Source organism: Neomonachus schauinslandi, chromosome 3, assembly GCF_002201575.2.
Source record: "Neomonachus schauinslandi chromosome 3, ASM220157v2, whole genome shotgun sequence".
NCBI classification, from domain to species: Eukaryota; Metazoa; Chordata; class Mammalia; order Carnivora; family Phocidae; genus Neomonachus; species Neomonachus schauinslandi.
In genome coordinates, this window is record NC_058405.1 from 74,090,075 (window position 1) to 74,110,418 (window position 20,344).

At 41.8% G+C, this 20,344-nt stretch overlaps 1 protein-coding gene across 1 annotated transcript in view; it reads right to left on the reverse strand.

The window, feature by feature from the left end:
- Positions 1-7,212: 7,212 nt before the first annotated feature.
- Positions 7,213-20,344, reverse strand: part of WASF3 (WASP family member 3) — a 123,858-nt gene continuing 110,726 nt past the window's right edge. The window contains exons 7-10 of the mRNA XM_021678245.2: positions 16,184-16,359; positions 11,766-12,032; positions 9,813-10,180; positions 7,213-7,548 (exon numbers count right to left, since the gene is read on the reverse strand). Coding sequence (XP_021533920.1) covers positions 7,391-7,548; positions 9,813-10,180; positions 11,766-12,032; positions 16,184-16,359 — 969 coding nt within the window. The 3' untranslated portion in view covers positions 7,213-7,390. The remainder of the gene's footprint in view (positions 7,549-9,812; positions 10,181-11,765; positions 12,033-16,183; positions 16,360-20,344) is intronic.

The following is a 20,344-nucleotide window of genomic DNA, read 5'->3' on the forward strand; positions in this document are numbered from 1 at the left end:
GGAACACTTCATCTAAAACTAATGATGTAATGTATGGGGATTAACATAAGAATAAAAAAAATTAAAAAAAAAAAAAGAAAAACTAATGATATAATGTATGGCAATTAACGTAACAATAAAAATTATTTAAATAGAAAAAAAAATAAAGATGTCATAAGTTTTAATGCAGGGCCCCTGCAAAAAACAAGTTCACCTGGCAGAAAAATTGAAGTGGTCCTCTGTTTATAATTTGGTTTTTAACAACAGTCTGCATTTTTAAATTGCATTTTAAAATATTTAAAAAAATAAATATCACATCAAATATTTATAGAATGAGGCTCCTGAGAATGCAGGACTAGCCCATTCTAGACCAATTCTTTACAGATAACAATTAGTGGACAAAAATACACTTTGCAACTATTGAAGGCACTGGAGAGAAATCAAAATCAGAAGGACACCAGAGGGTTGAGGCTCAGAAGGAAAATCTTCGGGTGCATTTCCTATTTTTTAGTGGCTTTTTGCCTGAGGACAGGCTCCATCCTACCAGGCAGGGCAGCTACACTTCAGTAGAAAACCCATAGATTTGCTGGCTTACCCACACTCTTACTGGCTTAAAAAATAAAAGGACCAAGGTGAGAGTAACCTGAACAGGTAGAAAGTGACAGAATACTAGAAAGGAGAGCCAGAGAGGAGGATCTGAAAACTCTGTGTAAAACTGCCTAAATCTCTGGTTGAGCTGTAACCAGGTGTAATGCAAAGGCAAACTCAAAGCAACCTGGCTAAGCTAAACAAACTTCTGAGAGTTTTGTTGTTATCCATCGCAGGGCAGGGTGGAGAGAGTTGGGAGCTTAATTCTAGTCATGGCAACTCCCTTAAAAAATCACTACTTTTCAGAGGAACATAACAAAATCCAGAGTTTCTAAAGTATTTATAAAGTTTAGGATTTAATCCCAAACTACTGGGCATGCACTCAAGAGAAAAGACAATCATTAGACACTGATCCTAAAAAGATCTACATGTTGGAATTAGCACTCAAGGATTTTTAAAGAGCTAGTGTAACCACGCTGAAAGATGTAAAGGAAAATAAGCTTGTAATAAACAAACAGGTAGGGAATCTCAGCAGAGAAATAAAGCTATATAAAAAAATAGGCAATTCTATAATGGAAAAAAAAGGTCAGAATAAAAGATTTATTAGATGGGCTTTAGAGTAAATTGTAGGTGATGGAAGAGTCAGTGAACCTGAAGATAAATGAATAAAAATTATCCAATCTGCAGAACAGAGAGAAAAGTAATTTTTAAATCAAAAGAGCTTCAAGAAATTGTGGGCCAACCTCAGAAGGTCTAATATATGTGTAATAGGAAGGAGAGGATAGAAAGAAAGGGATGGAAAATATATTGAAAAAAGTAATGTCCAAATATTTCCCAAATTTCATTTAAGACATAAATTTACAGATTCGAGCTCTGAACCCCAAAAGCAAGATGAATGCAAAGAAAATCATACTGCAGCATGTGAAGCAACATTGTTGATGAGTTTAAACTAATACAGCCACTTTGCCCAAGTCTGTCAATTTCTTTTAAAACTAAACATACACCAACCTATGACTCAGCAATTTCATTCCTGGTTATTTATCTAAGATAGATGAACAGGTATGTCCAGAAAGGAGTTGTATTAAGTCTTACCAAGAGAATGGATAAAACCACTGTGGTATATTCATACAATGGATTCACATAACTACTCTGTGACAAAAAGGAATAAAATATTGATATATGCAATGACATGAATGGATTTCAAAACATTATGCTAAAAGAAGCCTGGTGTGGCTCAGTTGGTTAAGTGTGTGCCTTCGGCTCAGGTCATGATCTCAGGGTCCTGGAATTGAGTCCTACATTGGGCTCCCTGCTTAGTGGGGAGTCTACTTCTCTCTCTACCCTTCCCCCCTGCTCAAGATCTCTCTTACGCTCTCTCTCTCAAATAAATAAAATCTTAAAAAAAATAAAAGGTGTAAAATGGTACTGACTGCTTTATTCCATATATGTGAAGTTCTTCAACAGGCTAAATCAATCTATAGTTTATTTTTTATTTTATTTTTTTCAATCTATAGTTTAAAAAAAAAAAAAAAACCCACAATGGTGTTTGCTACCCCACAGACCGAGACAGAGGAGAGCAGACTCTGAAAGGGAATGAAGCAACATTCTGAGGTCACAGAGATGCTGTCTTGATGGGATTTGCACTATGGGAGTGTACACATTGTTACAACTCATCGGTATATGTAGGATGTTGCATTTTACTTTTTACCTTAGAAGTGTTAAATATTATCTATAAATATTAAACTCTATGATAATGTATACTGAAGTGCACAGAGGTTAAGTATACTGCAACTTACTTTGCAATGCATAAAATAAGGTGGATGGATGGATAGATGGATTGATATGGTTCTATGGGTGTTTACTAAACAATGTTCTTGTAGGTTTCAATTTTTTCATAATAAAATGTTGAGGGGAGAGATGTTTACCTAACTCTTGAGGTCTACTGTGGAACAGAAGGACCTTAGTTTGAAACTCAAGAACTAAGAGACCAAGCTTGGAGCCCCAAGCAATGCGAGTGATGGTCTGTTACCCCATTTCTAACACTAGGGAGCTGGACTAGCTGGACACTGAGGTGCCTTCTAAATATACCATTAGTCTAAGGCCCAAGGCTGTCAAGATCAATGAATAACCATCAGGCTGCAAATAGGAAGAAATCTTCTGTACATTTGTAGCTGCAGCTTTGGTGGTGTTTGTTGGCTCAAAAACTCCCTCAATTCTGAGTGCTGGGCATGGGAAGGTGTCTACCATTTTTGTATATGGTCTCATGACGTTCCTCTTCCTCCCACTTCTTCCATTTCACTAATACTTCGTTCCCCTTATTATGCCATACTGTCTTTCTCACCATAGGGGGTGCAAATGCTGTCCTGCTCTTGAGAAACTCTTTTCCCTTCCCTCAACCCCTAGCTCCTGTTCATTCTTAGACCTCAGCTTCCCTTGGCCCACAGACTAGATTGGGCACTCCTCACACCACCCCTTTAAGTATATGTAAAATGATCTAAAATTATTTGACAATATTTAATGTTTGTTTTTCTCTTTAGACAAGAAGCTCCATAAGGACAGAGACTGGCCTCCATCTTCCCCAAGTGAGTTGCAGACACTGCTAAGTGTCAGGCACTGTTCTAGGTGCTCTACACCTATTACTGCATTCAAGCTCTTAAGGCCTTCCAATATTTATTGATCAAGAAGCCTCCCCCTCTGCCCTACAAAAAACAACCACTCAATAAATATTTACCGACACCTATCAAGTGTCAGGCACTGTGCTTGGTAAACAGCATATAAGAGTAAATAAGAGGCCCCATGCCTGCCTCACTAAGTTCAGTCTTGTAGGAAATACACCAAAAGAAAGTGGGACCCATTCATCAAATGACAAGTATATAATAAGGGGGAAATACAGGTTATGGGGTAAAATATTTCATTTTTTTTTAAAGTTGCACACAGTTCATTTTTGGTAAAAAAGTAACTCTGACATCCATCCATTCACCTAGTCATTCAACAAGGGGCTGCTCACTGTCTAGCAGATTGGCCATGTGCTCTCTGGATACAAAGATGCAGACGGTATTCACGGAACACGCCATCTGGAGGGGAGGCTGTGGGGAGACCCAGCTAGAACCCTGGGAAACGTGTGTTGTGGGAGGTGGACACGGCAGGCACGGGTAACTCAGAGGCAGCTGTTCTGGAAGCTCATTCCAGCCGGCTTTCCCAAACATGGCCACTTACCTCCCCGACTCAGTTCCCATTGTCCCTCAGGAGCACGGCTCCCCCCAGAGTGAATTCGATGTCAACCAAGGCTCTTGACCAGCAAGTTAACTTCATGCTAGTTTGCTCATATATGAAATAGAGAGAATGCCCATTTTAAAGGGTTATCGTAAGGACTGAATGAAAGCATCCCATAAGCAATAAATGGTACAGAGTATTCATCACTATTACTGAGACTAGATGTTGCCAAGACGCCTCATCTGAGCATGTGGCTTCCTGTTCCCAGAAAGGCTTTTTCTAATTATGCCAGTGCTTCCCAAGTCACTCCCAGGATCCAATCTGAACTCTTGGATATGCAAAACTTATGCAGAAATTTAAATGGAAATCAGAGTGGTATCTTTTGCTATCTCATAATGAAAATGCTAATTAAAAACTCCACCCAACCCCCAACTTCTCCCCTCCAAAAAAGGTTAAACATACAACACTGTTATCAATGAGCAAAACCTTTTAGGGTTAAAAGTGTAATTTTATTTAGATGTTACTTGTACATAATCTATAGTAAGATATACAAACAGATAAAAATTGTTTAACAGGAGGTGTGTTTTTTGTTTTTTAATACCACTTTAAATTCAATTTACAACAGCATTGGTAATACTGCAAGGTGACAGATACTCTGATTTATAAAACAAAAATTACTTGCTACTCTGGCTGATACATTCCCACTAGTCTTTAATGGATTAAAATGTATCATGTATTCCAGTTGCAAATTATTACAAAATTTTCACAACCTAGCCACTTGGTGTTCAGAAAAGATTTTGATATTCTAAAATTTACTGAAATGAAAATGTTAATTTTCTAACCATATACTTTCACTAAAGAAAAACATAAGTGTACCAAATCTCATGGTTTGGGGTTAACAATGGAAAACCAACCACGTTATGTTTGTGTAAGCTAATGTGTGGTACCGAGTAAACTTCTCATCCCCTTGCCTAATCTATGATGTGAGAAAAAAGCTTGTAAGAAATTAATCTAAAATACACATGGGGGGAAAAAACTGAGGGCAATTTAAAATAACCTTACAATGTTATAACTACTACTTTAAAATGTAAAATCCATAGATATGAAATATGCTTTTAAATGTTTTTCTCCATTCATTTTGGTAAATAGTTCTTGAAAGTGAAAACTGAAAATGCAAAATATTCACTTTTTCCTTTTCATGTAATAGCACATTAGAAAAAGTCTGGATTTAATTTTAGAATAAATCAGATTTGCTGAGAAAAATACTGCAAAAATAATCTAAATTGAATTTTAGTCATTTTCCATTCTTTTAAAGGCTACGCAACACATTAGGGCAAAAGGTTTTCACTAGTCAGAAAATCAAGTTGAAAATAACTTGTTGATTAAACCACAGGAAGACAACTAATAATTAATAGGCTTATGAATATTTATGAATAAAGTGCCAGTAATTTTATTGTAATAAGATATAAATAGAAGAAATCCTGACATGGATAGTAGCTTTATGTGTTCTCTTCATCCTGAGAACAGAAGGGACATAAAAAACAAAGAAGCGTTACCAAATTTAAGTTCTAGAATTATACAAGTAATTCCTAACTGAAAAGGAACAATAAAAACAAAATACTGTAATAAAGATAAAATCAGACTACAAATGGTAAAAGTCCCAAGAATAATGCCAACACAGTAGGACTTTATGCTGGAAAGAAAAGGGGGGGGGGCGAGAAATCAAAGAAAGAAATGTAAAAGTCCATTAATAACTACCACTTATATTCAATAAAAGTATGGTGACTAGCTCCAAGAAACAGAAACTCAAGAAGCATGTGTCCAAACAGCTAGTACAGCTGAAAAGACTCAGGTAACCTGATACAGGAAGCCATGGTCTCGGGAAGGGGATGCAGACATTAGGCTTTTCAGAGTTTCAAAATCTACATGACTAAAACCCAATGATGACTGCCCACAAGCCGAATCAATGTCCACTTGGGGACACACGGACATGGTTTGGGGGCGCCGCTGAAGTCTTCAGGAGGACTCATTAACAAAAATCCATTGGTCATGGTCCTGTTTAGATGACTACCATGGACCAGCCAAGTCTGTCTTGAGCTAAAGACTCCATCATGACAGAGAGTCACAAATAACTGCCATCCGTTTGAAAGGCTGTATGTAGGTAAGAATCCGTAGTAAGTGAAGTGTTTTAGTATATTTGTGTTGTATCTATAATCGAAGCCTGGGGGCATTTCTTGATTCTGAACAAGCAGTTACCCTTCACCCAAGATTACAAGAGCAAAGCTGCCATCCTATTTTCCAGTGCTCTGCTCTCACCAAGATAATAAACCCCGGGGTCTCTCGAATGGCCATGTGGGAAGAACAGCAGTTAGGGCTAAGGTGAAAGGAAAGTGATCTGGAACAGCTACACGTCTAATCTAATCTGAGGTACTTTTTAAAATTTAATGTGCTGAGGACAACATGAGAAAAGAGAACCGTGTGCTTCTAGGAGTAGGGCCAAGGCCCTACTTGGGTGATGGATCCCTAATCTGGCCACAGCACCAGGAAAAGCGAATAGCTGTCAGCATCTACTTTCACCTAAAATCTAAGCTTTAAAATCCAGACCAAGTGGAGGGAGGTGCCATGGGAAGCACTCTCTGGAGCACACCGGGGAGCCAGGAACTACACCGGCCTCACTTAGGACACGGCTCCGGGAAAGGCCGGGGTGGGGTGGGGGAGGGGGGTTCCTCTGCACCGGGCAGAGCCCCGCCCGCCGTGTCCGTGTGGCCGGCTGGCCCCCGGGGCTCTAGGGGCTGCCAGGTGTTCCCAGTGTCAGCCCCGATCCCTCCCCGTGCCGCCGAGGAAAAAGAACCCTGTTCTTCATTTTCATGACTGCACAGCGGCTGGAAGCTCTTAACACAAATCATCAATAAGCACCGACGAAGTGAGTGCCCGCAGGGAATCCTGCCTGGAAAGGGCCCTTCCAATTTCACATTTCACAAGAGCGTGCAAAGGAAACAAATCATCTCACAGAGCGTTCCGATTCACATAGAGGCGACCGAACCAAGAAACGGAAAGCAGCGACGCTTGATTCTCCTTGTTAAATCTTTCCCTCTGGAACCAACTTCTTCGGAAACACATTTGAAACAAACAAAAAAGGGTGAAACGGTCCACTTACTGATTGGAAGACATCACTCTGACACACGTTCGTTAATCTTGCAAAGACCTAACACCAGGCAGCTTCACAAACACACAGCAAGTCTGCAGAATTATAGTGATCAAGAAGAGGAAACCCAAACCGCACTAAGTACTTTCATGGCCAAGAAAAAGTAAGCAAGAGGCTGTTTTCAGGACAATGCGATAGTTACAGCATATTTCCTCATGTGCAGCACAATTTGCTATGTTTAGTGGCACTTAAGTATTACACAGTAAATACTGAAAAAACCCAGAAGTTTTGGATGTGCAAAAGCAATATCACATTATTAATACAAAAGTTGCTAAGCTACAGGATTATAATACCACTATGTGGGTGTTGAGACCACTTAAAATTTTCAAGACATTTCCGACACACGGCCTCCGGTGGCCGCCGGGTTCGGCAGCGCACCCCCCCCCGCTGCGCATGCGCGCCGCCTCAGTCGGACCAGTCGTTCTCATCGAACTCCGAGTCGTCGTCAGAATCGCTGTACTCCACGGCGATGCGTCTGGACAGGATCGTGGCTACGTCATTCCCGACTGGCTCGCGCTTGGCCTCTTGCTCGCGCTGTTCTTGCACCTTTTTCAACTGAATCCCTGGGGACACAACCCGGAGAGGAGAATTAAATCCCTCTGCTTGCTCCAAATTAAGGAAAACAAACTAATAAGTCTATTTACCTTCTCCCACCCTGCTGACACCAAAGGTAAAAAGTTTTGGAAACCTGAGATGAGAAAAGCTTGGGAAATGGAAGTTTTGTGGCCAAAAAAACAAAAAACAAAAAACCCCACACATACTCAAAGTTGTAACACTGTTTATAGTAATGTGTTGAAATAAAAAAAAAACTTAGAATTCCAGTGCACATGAACATCATGAAAGAAAATTCTGGAGCTGCACCTTCCATTAAGGTAGCTACAAGTGGCTAATTAAAGGTAAATTTATTGTGCCTAGTGGCTACCATATTGGACCATACAAACATGGAACACTTCTATCATGAACATTTCCTGGACATTGCTATAATCCAAAGGCTTGGAAAGCAGCATTTTACGCTAATAGCTTTTGGCTAGTTCAGGGAGGTAACGGAGATCTTTGTTTCATCAACTATTGCTAAAAATTAATACAAAATACAATGGTCTACCTTCTTATTAAGTAACAGTGGGTAACAAAGATGATTTAAAGTTAATTCTTTAATTTTTTCTATAGAGTCCCTGTAAGACAAGTAGAAAAATGGGGCGCCTGGGTGGTGCAGTCGGTTAAGCATCCAACTTGATTTCGGCTCAGGTCATGATCTCAGGGTTCCATGAGTTGGGCTCCATGCTGGACACAGAGCCTGTTTAAGATTCCTTCTCTCCCTCTCCTGCTGACCCTCCCCCCACAAAAGAAAGACTAGTAGAAAAACATCCCCATAAAACCTAAACCCAGATTCCCCAACTGGTAACATTTGACCACTTCGTTTTAGCAACCTTTCTCTATAATTCTTGCTAATACACACACACTTTTTTCTGGACCACCCGAGAATAAGTTGCATATAATGTTCCTTTGCTGCTAAAATACTTCATGTGTAATTCCTAAAAAACAATGATCAAAATCAGACTACTAGCACAGATACAATACTATCATCTATTCTACAAATTTTATTTAAATTTTGCCAGTAGACTTAACAGCAGCAGAAAGTTTTCCACCAGGCCTAGGATCCAACATGGGAACACCCATTACATTGGTTGTCATCTTTCATTAATGTCCCTTAATCTGGGCAGTTCTTCAGTCTTTGTGTTTTCTGACCTTGACATTTTTGAAGAACACAGGCAGCTCCTTTGTCGATTGTCCCTTGATGTGGGCTTCCTGTTTCCTCATGATTAGATCCTGATTACGTGATCACTCTTATTGGAAGGGGCTCACAGGTATCCAAAAACAAAAACACTGTCCTACTATGACCCTAAATTTATCAATGAGGTTGCAGAGCTCTGGGACTTCTTTTCTTGACAAAATCAAAGTGTGTCAATGACGCTGAAGACCTACGAGAAGGCTGGGCTTGTATGCCACACTCAGGTCTGATTTGTGGGCACTCAAGCAAAAAGCAGAGGCAGTAATGTCCCAGCCATCCTGGGAAGGACGTCAGTGATGCCTTTCTCAATCCCTTCCAGATGGAAACAACGAGCCTGTGACCAAGAGATGGTACAACTCCCCACTGAATGAGGAGCTCCTAGGACATCCGCACACCCTGTGAGTGACCCTCAACCGGCCTGGGCTGTGGCCTGGGGCTGAGAATAAATGGGGTGGAACAGATGGTTAGTGTGTGGCGCTGAGGGGATGCCAAAATGGGTGAGCGTCTGGGCTCCTCCATCCTGATTTGACCAGAGAGGCTCTATTTCTGTATGTCTCATGTTCTGGGGTTCAGTGTAGGACTTTTATCCGACAAAAGAATCTTGCTGCTAAATAAATGTTGAAAAACTTATTGGCTTAGCACATCAAGCTAAAAATATGGAAAGTCTAGGATGTAGCTCAGCTTTTTAAAAATAACTCAATCACTGATACGAGCTCACTTTCTTTCATTTATACATTTACCCTTAGAGTAGATGCAGAGAAAAGATCCAATTAATCAACGATCATTTTTATTATCTATTTCTAGTCAAGTACAGCTTTCCTGAATTCTCTCAATACTCTATTATTGTATATTTATCTTGCACTGGCAAAAACAGGTCTCCTGTTAAAAAAACAAAATCAAACAAGTGTCCTTTAACCCTATTCTAAAAAACAGTTCAGTGGAAAGAGTAGTCATTTGAAGAAGACTAGGCTGCAGCTGATTAGAGCCATAAAGAAGTCTCTTTCTAAAAGGAACACTGTGTTTGAGATGCTCACTTACCCATTCGAATGGCAGCGAGAAGATCACTTCGAGCATCACTTATGGGTGGCTGTGCCGTCTCTTGGCGCTTTGCCTCAGCTGCAGGGGGGCCATGCATTGGGGAGGATGAGCGAGAAGAGCCTGCGCCAGGGGGGCCCGGCGGAGGAGGTGGTGGGCCCGGAGGCGGCGGGGCTGTGACCACGAGCCCAGCGGTGGGAGGGTGAGGAGGAGCCGGGTAGGAGGAGCCAGCGGAGGGAGGGAAGGGGGGCTGCATGGGGATCTGGAGGGGGCTGACGAAAGCAGTTTGTGCTGAAGGAATCATGGGGGGTGGTGGAGGAGGAGGAGGTCCTGAGGGGTTGTAATACTCAATTATCTGTGCTGGCAGCATCCTAATAAAGAGATGAAATACACAGAGTCACTAAAACAGCAACAGAGTCCCATCCTCTGAGAGTCGAACATGGCTAATTCAGGGGCCTCCCCCAAACACAATATATATTGTCCTCTGAACTTAGAACACTGCAGGATGCAAATATCCACACTTTGGGTCAGTCGTTCTTACAGGTCTACATTATTCACTCTGATGAAATTCATCTACTCAAATGAACCAGAAAGAAAACCACTCAAAAAGTAACTTTTGGGGCACCTGGGTAGCTCAGTTGGTTAAGCGTCCCACTCTTGATTTTGGCTCAGGTCATGATCTCAAGGTCCTGAGATCAAGCCCCCACGTGGGGCTCCGTGCTCAGCGTGGAGTCTGCTTAGGATTCTCTCTCTCCTCCCTCTCACCTCCCGCTTGGGCTGTCTCTCTCTCTCTCTCTCAAATCTTTTTAAAAAAGTAACTTTCTGTGGAAGGCTAGAATAAAACAGTTGACTGCAAAGGTTATGAAGAGCAATTCAAATCTATCCTTCATACTGGGCATCTCAAAGGTGGGTGGCTCACAAACTTGTCTTAAATGGGTTCTGTGGTCAGCCAGATTTGGAAAATTCTGTATTTTGTATCTCATCCCCATGGAAATTCCTCAAGTCCACAGTGGCCATTAGAATATCAAAATCTTTGAAAAGTCCTACACCTAAGAAGTCCACTGAATCCTACTTAGCAAAGGGTTTTCCAAACCAACTGGACAAGTGGACCACAGACAGACCCTCTCTTTGCCAGACCTTTAGTTAGAGCCTTGAACACACTCTGGGGACCCTTAAAGAGAAGCAATGGAAGAGAATCTCTGAAAGTGGAGGGAAGTACATTTAGAAGGTGATAGATGCTGCTGTGGACTGAAGAACACACACGCTAATGGAAGCACACATTCAACTTTCCCAGGCACTGTCTCTGAGAGGCTAACTCTTTAAAGATTACGGTTAAGCCAGAAAAGAGATGACAAAAGACAGCCTATCAAAATAAAGGTGGGTGCTTACATTAATAAACACTTGAGCATGAGGGCCTTTCTTTAGGAGATGTTTAGATTTTACCCAAGTGACAGAAAACAAAAGGACCTGGGGGTAGAAGGACGTCTGGGCACCAAGAGATCAAGAAAGGGAACTATATGGTCAAGTACAAGCAGGGGCTCAAGGGGTGGCTGCCCTGGATAGGTTTCTCACTTGTGATAGGAACTCTCAGTGGTTCACCCAGAACACACACAGAGACTTGAGAGTTTGGGACAGGTTCACAAACTCAGCGTTTCATCCTTTCTCAATGCCTTGTCTTAGCAATGCATTCAAACACACCTAAAAGTACGTATGAAGGGGAGTTTGTATACATGAATACAGACACAAACCTGAGATCCGTCTGTAATAAAAAGGGGAGCAGCGTGACACTGAATATTTTAACACAGAACTGGTCATAACTGGTAGTATCTACATCCAGTCATCTTTGGCCACATCTGGCCCCTAAGGTATGATTATTCAGTTAATATTTTTAGACCACACATAGCAAACCCCCAACATGAAAGCAAGCAGAGGTAGAAGACAGGAGTCCTGAGTTACCCGTAGTCTGCTGGCACCATGGGTGCAGAGGCCTGGGACCCCTCTGCGGCCTGCGGTGGGGGTGGCGGCGGCGGCTGCTGGGGTCTGTTTAGGGCCATGTGCCTCGCCGAGGCGGAGGGGGGTCGGTACTCATGCTCGGGGGCCTGGGTTGCTGGCCCGTGCGGTGGCGCGTCCCCGGCTGCGTAAGAAGGGGTCACGGGCTGCAGGTGCAGAGAGTGGTTGGGAGTCGCCGGGTAAGAGTAATCTGTGACATCTGATGCATGTGACCTGATGATCAGGAAAGAGGGGTGGGAGAAACTGAAATTCAGTTAAAAAGATTCCCCTCCAGCAGGCATAAGCATATTATGTGAATAATAACTTTGCCCATGTACAGAAATCACACACTGCTTTTCTTTACTACAGCCTAGGTCCAGCCCCGTGAGAGCTTCCAAGCAACAACATAATGACTACTTTAGCAGCAAAAGCCCCAGCGTTACATGGCTTCAGAGTCACAATGTTGAAGGGACTCAGACAGATCGGCAAGCAGGAAACAGCAGAGCCCCGTTTCCGCAATATTTCAGCGCGCTTTTTTTCTAAGAGAGAAGGCTACAAGACAAATTCCATTTAATTAGAAAACAGCACCTAAGACAGGATTTCAGTGGCAATGGAACTGACAGCATATAATTAGAAATTATAAAATGGCAGGTGAACTGGTAAATATGAACAGTAAGAAGAGCAGAAGAAATCAAGAATGCAATTCAGCGGGTTGGAGTTTTCTTAAACAGAAGGACAGTATTTAGCCAAAAGAGAAAGAACACGGTGCAGTAAGGGAAGGGCTTCTTTTCTTTGACGGCGGAGCATGAAACTCTGGAAGGAATGGAGATGTGGTATTAGATGAGCAGAGCCTGGAAAGATGCGGGTGCCGGGATGCCAGTGGGGGTCACCCCTGGAGGGAGCGCGGCCTTGTGAGGGTGGCGGCCACACAGGCCACAGGCATTAGTAAGGACAGCGGCCATCCCCGGCCCAGGCTACAGGCCAGCTCTGGGACGCATGGGATCAGAACAGGGGCTGGGCGACCTGTCAGGGCAGCCAAAGCAGGGCAGGCAAGCTGAGGCCGGGGTCCGGAAGAGCAACGTGACGAACCCTCTGGGCACCGTGTCCTCGGTGGCGCCCCCTGCCTGCGCCAGCTCCTTGGCGTCACTCATGAACTCAATGCCCATTTTCCTTCTCTCCCACTCCTCTCTTCTTGTCCTTACTCTTCTCACATGTATTTGCTGGCTTCTGTGAGGGGTCAGCTTGTGTCTCTCTCTCTGGAGGAAACAGGCAAACACACATTGGGGATGTAGAGGGCGGGGCAGGAAAGACACCAACCGAGTTTCTATCTTTGAAACTCAGACAGTAGCTTCCCTAACCGGAGCATCACACAGCAGAGAAAACCATCCTAAATGACAAGAGGCTGCTTTTTTTTGCTTTGTTTCTTCCCTGACTGCAGTATAATAATAATTGGCAACTCACTTTTTTCCTTCCTCAATTGCAGCATAAATTCTAGATTACGGTGTGCATAGGAGTATGTCTTTTGAACAATGCAAACTATGCAAGGGAGTTAAAAATATTTAAAATTTAAAAAATTTTAATGGGAGAAGAAACTGACCTGGCTTTAGATTTAGCACATTTTAAAAACATAAATACCTAAAACTCTGGAGTCACTGGTGACGTGTGCTTGACTCTGTGTGTGGGCCTATGTCACAGATGGTGTGTACAACTTTCTCAAGGAAACAAAGTTATCTAGTAAAATACAGAGTGCTTCTGATGAGAAGAGGAGCCAGAAATTGTAAACACCGTGGCATGATTCAGAGTGCTACCTTCATAAAGTGGCTTTGTGACAGAGCCCCAACGGAGCCCAGAGACAGGGGAAGACCAGATGGAGGAGGGAGTAAGGAGCAGGCAGTGAGCATCGGAGGACCAGAACTGCAGCTGGAGAGTTCCAGAGGGCAGGGCTCTGGGGAAGGGTGGGTTCGAGAGGGGCTGCTCGGTGAGGGGGGCACCAGCGGGCTGAAGGAGAGGTAGAGAGTTGCGGGCCTGCTGGGCGACAGAGACCCCCACAGGAAGTTAGCAATCAGCCACAGAAGATGCTGTACCAACATGGAGATGAGTGGGATGATGCTGAGGCGTCATGATCGGCACTAATTATCTGTCACAGAAAAGAACTGGTAAGAGTGAAGACCACGTGGAAAAAGGAGGAAGGAAGTGTAGGCAGTGGAGACTCAGTGGGAGAATCAAAAGACTCCCCTGGGGCCTTGGGGGTGGACAGGTGGGCAGTCGGACAGCTGTAGCACGGGGCGCAGGAAAGGAGGACATGAGTACAAGGACACTGGGCTGGAGGTCTCACACCGCCTGATAATGGCAAGAGAGGGCAGTAGGGAAGCATGTCCATTCTCATCCTAAATTTACGCTTACAATCAAACCATTCCTGATCTACAGAGAAAGCAAAATTTTATTGTTAGTTTACCTGGATTGGGTTAAAACAGATTACTTACATGAACAGATCATACACATGCCATGAAATCTGATATTTAAATTTAACTGTTGTCCCCCATACATCCATTAAAAACCATGTTTCTAAGTAACACTTAAAACATAAATATGAAATAACAGAAGTCAAAAGATAGAAAACAGAGCATGACTTCAATTTTGTAAAAGAAAAACAATATACGTATAGAAAAACGACCAAAGAAATACGCTAAAATGCAAACCAGTGGTTTCTCTGGATGATAGGATTATGGATAAGATTTTAATTTTTCTCTGTCATTTCCAAATATAAGAAGTTCATCTTATTTTATAATAAGAAAAAAGTGATATACTTCAGTAAAATAAAAAATAAAAGATTCTAAATTAAGGGATAGGATCCAAGTACAATGATGAATTTTAATACTATTATCTGGTACACGCAGATAGTAAGAGGCCACAGGAAATAGGATTTATGTTCTGAAAAATAAGAGAAATGAGTATCTATCTAAACAACATAAATACAAAGGCAGAATACTAAATAATCTCAGTAATCATCAATTTTATACCCAACACGGAAAAACTGAATCTCAGATGCTAGAATAAATAGCAATCATTCAACTGTGGTATTAAAAAAATCATTTTTCCATCTGTACCTACTTAAATAAGAATATATATGGAGTATTATAAAATAAAGTGTAAGTTTTACATGAGTAAATAATCACAAATTAGTTGGGGGGAAAAAAAAACCGAAAAACACCCTGGGGGCTATCTATCATATTCAAGTACCCCTCCTCACCCCAAGACCTGTGAGCAAACCTGAATCATCATTATTATTTTCTATGGAAATGGAAGGACATAGAGATTCACACTTGACGTGAACGCTCAGTTACAGCTCCAATAATTCCCTAGTACTGAACAGGTAACAGCTTGTACAGAAAAACTGCCTAGAACTTGCCTCCTAGCATAGCCAACCAATGACTGACAGCCCTTCTGGGGTAGGGATATTTCTGGGCACGGTAATTACCAAATATGAAATATCTTCTGTGTGCAGAGTCTGTGTTAGACACTGAGGTTATAGAGGTAAAAATTAAGAAAAAAGGACACAGATATAACGTAAGGTCCAGGTTGTTGCTGTTTTTGAAACATTCTTGAGTCACGTAAGAATTTTCTATTCAAATTCTGAAATGCTGACGGAAGACTCTGAGGCTTCTGGCCAGTGGAAGACCACGACCTTACACAAGCAGAGACAGGAAATTAAAGCAGAAGTACAAACTGACTAGTGAGTCTCTGTTGTTCCATGAGTCCCTTTTGCAACAAATGTGACTTAGTGACCACATCATTCACACCTGCAAGGAATATTTTTACTTAAATGCTTACAAATTCTTAAAGTAACTCCAACAGAATTCTTCTCCTGAAATTAGAACACATAAGATTAGTAAATGGAAGAAATAACTATCTCTTTTGCTCATCAGTCTTAGAAAAGGTTTCCAAAAAGAATAATAAAGTTCCATCTTAGGCACATCAATTACCATCTGCTAATTATTTTTAGTTTGATTATCAAGTGGCAAAGCAAATTCAACACTCTAAGCTAAAGAGGGAGAGAAAGGATTAAATGATTATTAAGATAAAAATGTAAGCCATTGGTAGTTACTGAGCCGAAATTTAGCATCGATGTTAAAAACACTACATCTAGGTTAGTGGAACAAAAAACTTGAGTCAGAGTGATGGAAAATCATACAAAGTAACCCAATGTAAAATGAAACTGCTTTCAAGTATTATTTCAAAATCAAAAAATACGTATCATTAATTTTTAAGGAAAGTTTTTGAAACATATCGCGGGCCATATAAACACCAAAGCCACTGGTGTGTTTCCAACACATAATAAAACCAAGTACTACGCGGAGGCTTTGCTACAACACACGCACACACACCTAGTGTCTGGGGACAGGGATCCCTCGGAAGACGCTCCGTGGTACACACTCTGAGAGAGCCTGTTGTCGGGTCTAAGCTCTTTGTCATATGCCATCATACTCCACTCCTGGCGCCTGTTTCTGGCCTTCCTAACCTTTTTCACCTCCCGGGTTGTGCCATCTATACGCTTTTGCTCCTGATGTCCAGGAAGAGAAAGCAAGCATGCCGAGACAGAAGGGAAAGGAAAAGAGCAGGTTAAATGCAGTTGTAATGCACGGGAAACAAGCCCGGCGTGCAGACAAGAGACATTCCCATTTCAGATCACACTAACGTTAAGAAAATTCTAACACAGTATATATGCTCTCACCTGACACAGACCCAGCAGCGGTAACTGATACTTAACCATTTAACCTAAATAAACAGAAGCTACACTGTGGCAGCTACCTCCAGGAGTCGCTTACCATCATTTCTGGTAAAGAATTCGCATCTTACTAGGTTTTTTGCTTGTTTTAAATGAACTAGATCTTTTAGATCTGCATTATACAGATGAGTGTCTGAGATACAGACTAATCATGTCCTACCAGTACACAATTTCGACTGAATTGTTAATATGCAATCATCTTTTCACAAAAATCACTCAAAATACTCCACTGCCAGTTTCTAAAAGATTGTTACAGAATATTTAAGCTAATCTTGCAACTAGCTTAACACAGAACAAAAACATGATAAGAACTTACCTTCCCATACAGAGAATCAGTCTTGCTCCAGCCCTACTTTGCTGGCAAAAACGTATCCGATAAAAACTTGGGTCCTACATCGGTGTTTCTTTAAAGGTGAGGACAGTTATTCCTACATGTGTATGTGTTTTTCGTACTTCCCAAATAAGAGGTTATGGTCTTTAAAGATGAGAACTACGTGCTTTTAACTCCTACACTCCCGTTAAAGTACCTCCACACACAGCTTCACACAGAGTACACACTCGCAAATGCTGACTAAGCGATCAGATCCGGGTGAGCTTATGGTGCTCACGACAACGTTTCAGGCACCGTGTCAGGCGCTGATGATGCAAACAGCAGACAAACACAAAAGACAAGGAACTGGCCTTCATGGAGCTTGCAATGCAGTGGGGGAGGCCCACAAAATCACACAAACAAATGTACAGGTATAGCATATGGTAAAACGCCAATGCATCGTTTACTGAATGCTGCCTTGTGTGGAAGTCAGGGAGTGTCCTGGAGGCACTGTGACAAGCTCTGTCGTGTGGGCAGGCACCCATTCGGCAAAGGGGTCGGGTGCATGGCCAGAGGAGAGAGAATGTGCGCTGGCTCTGAGGAGGGGGGACGGCAGCACATCAGGAGGAATGAAAGAAGATCATGGGGAGTTAGGGGGAATGCCTCCTGCGATCTAAAAGGTAGGCTGGACCTCACAGGCTGGGGCAAAAGTGTTGTTCTTTATCCCCAGAGCAATGGGAAACCACTGAAGGTGAGAAGGGAGGGCTGACACGCTGTGGAGGCATTTGAGAAGATCCCTCCAGGTTGTGGAGAACAGATTCCAAAGGGGGAAGGCAGGTCCTTGAAAGGGTGGCTGGTGGCTCATGGTGGGGGCCGGGACAGAGCTGGACTGTTGGCAGAGGGATGCGGGAGGCCTGGGTGAGGTACTGGCAGAGGATGTGAACATGGAATTCACAGAACATATATAAATGCTTAATAAAGATATGAAAAGGAATGTAATACAAATGAGATTCTTGGGGGGCGGGGGGCATGAGTGCATCAAAAAAAGTAATAATGATATGCAGGTCTGGAAGAAGTCTGTTAAGAGCGTAAACTGGTTCAGTCTTTTAATGGTCGGGCAGTATGATGGTATCTTTCAAAATTTAAAGCTCAGATTTGTTTTCTAGAAGTTTACCCAGAAGACATATTTGCACGTGAGTCACGTAGTATCACAGCACTGTTAAGCAACTATTCACAAACCACTGAAATATGTCCTAATACAGTGAGGGGTAGTTTATGTAGCATGCACACCTCGGAATACTATACAACTATTAAAAAGAACAGAGAACATCTTTAATTATGTCAATATATGTGTATGTCTGCATGTGCGTGTGTATAAGTCATGTGTAGTACAATTCTATGCATGTAAAAGTACTTTGTGAAATGTATGCATATATTTATGAATGCTTAAAAGGTCTAAAAATGTGCACACTCAATCATTACTAGTGATTGGTGATACCTGGGGAAGGAAGAAACCTATCCCCAAATTTTCTAAACTAATGTATTTACTTCAGTGTAATGTGAGCATTTTACAACCAGCATGCATTGTCTATATACTTGTAGAAACCAAAAGGAGAGAGATTTCAACAGATTTCAACACACGTCCTGATTAAGAACCACTGTATTAATCAGTAACTGTCACCCTTACTTTTAATAAAAGACGTATGCTGACGTATTTAGATAAAGTGTTATGATTATCTACAACTTTCTTTACAGGTTCAGCCTCCAAATCTACCAATCATCATGCACATGACACACACACACACACGTACGCACAAACCGACTATGAAAAGGGTTCACAGTGATGCATTTGTACTCCAACTACACTGGCTATGTATGAATGTGCCCAACTGTCTCCTAGCCTGGGATGATCCTAGCTGCTTCTACCTCAAACGCTCCTCGATTCTGAAGCACCCCACACCTCCTCTGCCCCCAACTCCTCCAGCATCCCTTTTTATGCACGCACGCGCGCATGCACACACACACTGACTCTGCTTAGCTGACTTCTAACTCCCCACTGTTGGAACTCAGTGAATGACACCACTTCACCTACACGGTTACCCGCCCCCCCCACCTTGTCACCTCACCCACCGCACACCATACTTTTCCTTCACAACATTTACCAGGCACTGTAACTACACACTTACAACTACATATTTATTTGCATCATTTAAAAAATGTTTTTTAAACCAGCAAACTAAGGAAACCAAGTTCAGAAACAATGGATTTCTCATCCCCAAATTTTCTAAACTAACTTTTCCTTCAGAGAGACTTTTCAGCTCCAAACTGAAAGTAACCTGCATTTCTGAAATCCTAGGAAATGAAGGATAGCTGGTCCCAGTTTCTATTCCTACATAATAAAAGCATATTTGTATTAGAATTTTCAAAATTCTTTCCCTCTTTATGAGTTCCAGTGGGCTGCATGATTACTTAATGTTTGTTTCCCCCACTACATTGTAATCTCCGTGAGGGTGATAATCCTTTCCCACCACTGTTTATCCAGCATTTAGAAGGCATTCAAAAAACATTATTATATAAGTGAATAAGAAATTCTTATCAGAATTTTATGCGTTGGAGGTATGTGTTATGAGACAAAACAGCCAAGGAAATGGTATAGTTTTGAAGACATGATAATCATCCATAGACTAAGACTGTTTTCCCCTGAAGAACACTGCTGAAAAAATTAGATATTTTTGCTTAAAGTATCACTGAGAAGGGAAACCTAGAAGACCATTTAAAAGGACAGGCAGGTCTTAAAGGAATATAGTCTTAAATCCCTGTTAGTATAAAAAGGTACAGGGACCAACCGGCCTCTAGATATCTGTTTCTTTTCCAGTCAAGAGATTAGGATCTTTCTTTTCTTCACTTAAATACTTTATACTTTCTTCACTTGAATACTTTTCCCCTTCAACACTCAGCAGCTCTTCCAAGATTTCTCCATTCATCTCCCCACCGACAATACAAGGAGAGAGCATGAATAACCAACCTTTACAATTCTTTCCTGAATTTCGGTGGGAACATCTTACACTTGTAGTCTGCAAACTGTTTCTATGTTCCCTTTCTTAAATCCTGTTCTCAAGTCTCACATTCTCTTCCATCCCAAACTGTTGCTTCCATGGGGCCAGTACATCGAGATGCCTTCAAACAGTAAGGTCACTAACCCACAACATGCTAAGAATTTGTCTTAACGAAAGCACTCTAAGATTTGTCAAGCAAACCAGGTGCTCATTTTTAAAAACATAGTTTACATATAAAAGTCTTAGCAAATATTTGCCTTTGGAGAATTAACTCTCAGGAGGTTAAGTCTAATTTCTGGGTGCTAAAGAGGGGAAGTTCTTAAGATAGAAGTCCCTAAACCTGAGCAGAGTGTGATTATTCTTCTAAGACTGCTCATAATGGGGATGTTTCTCA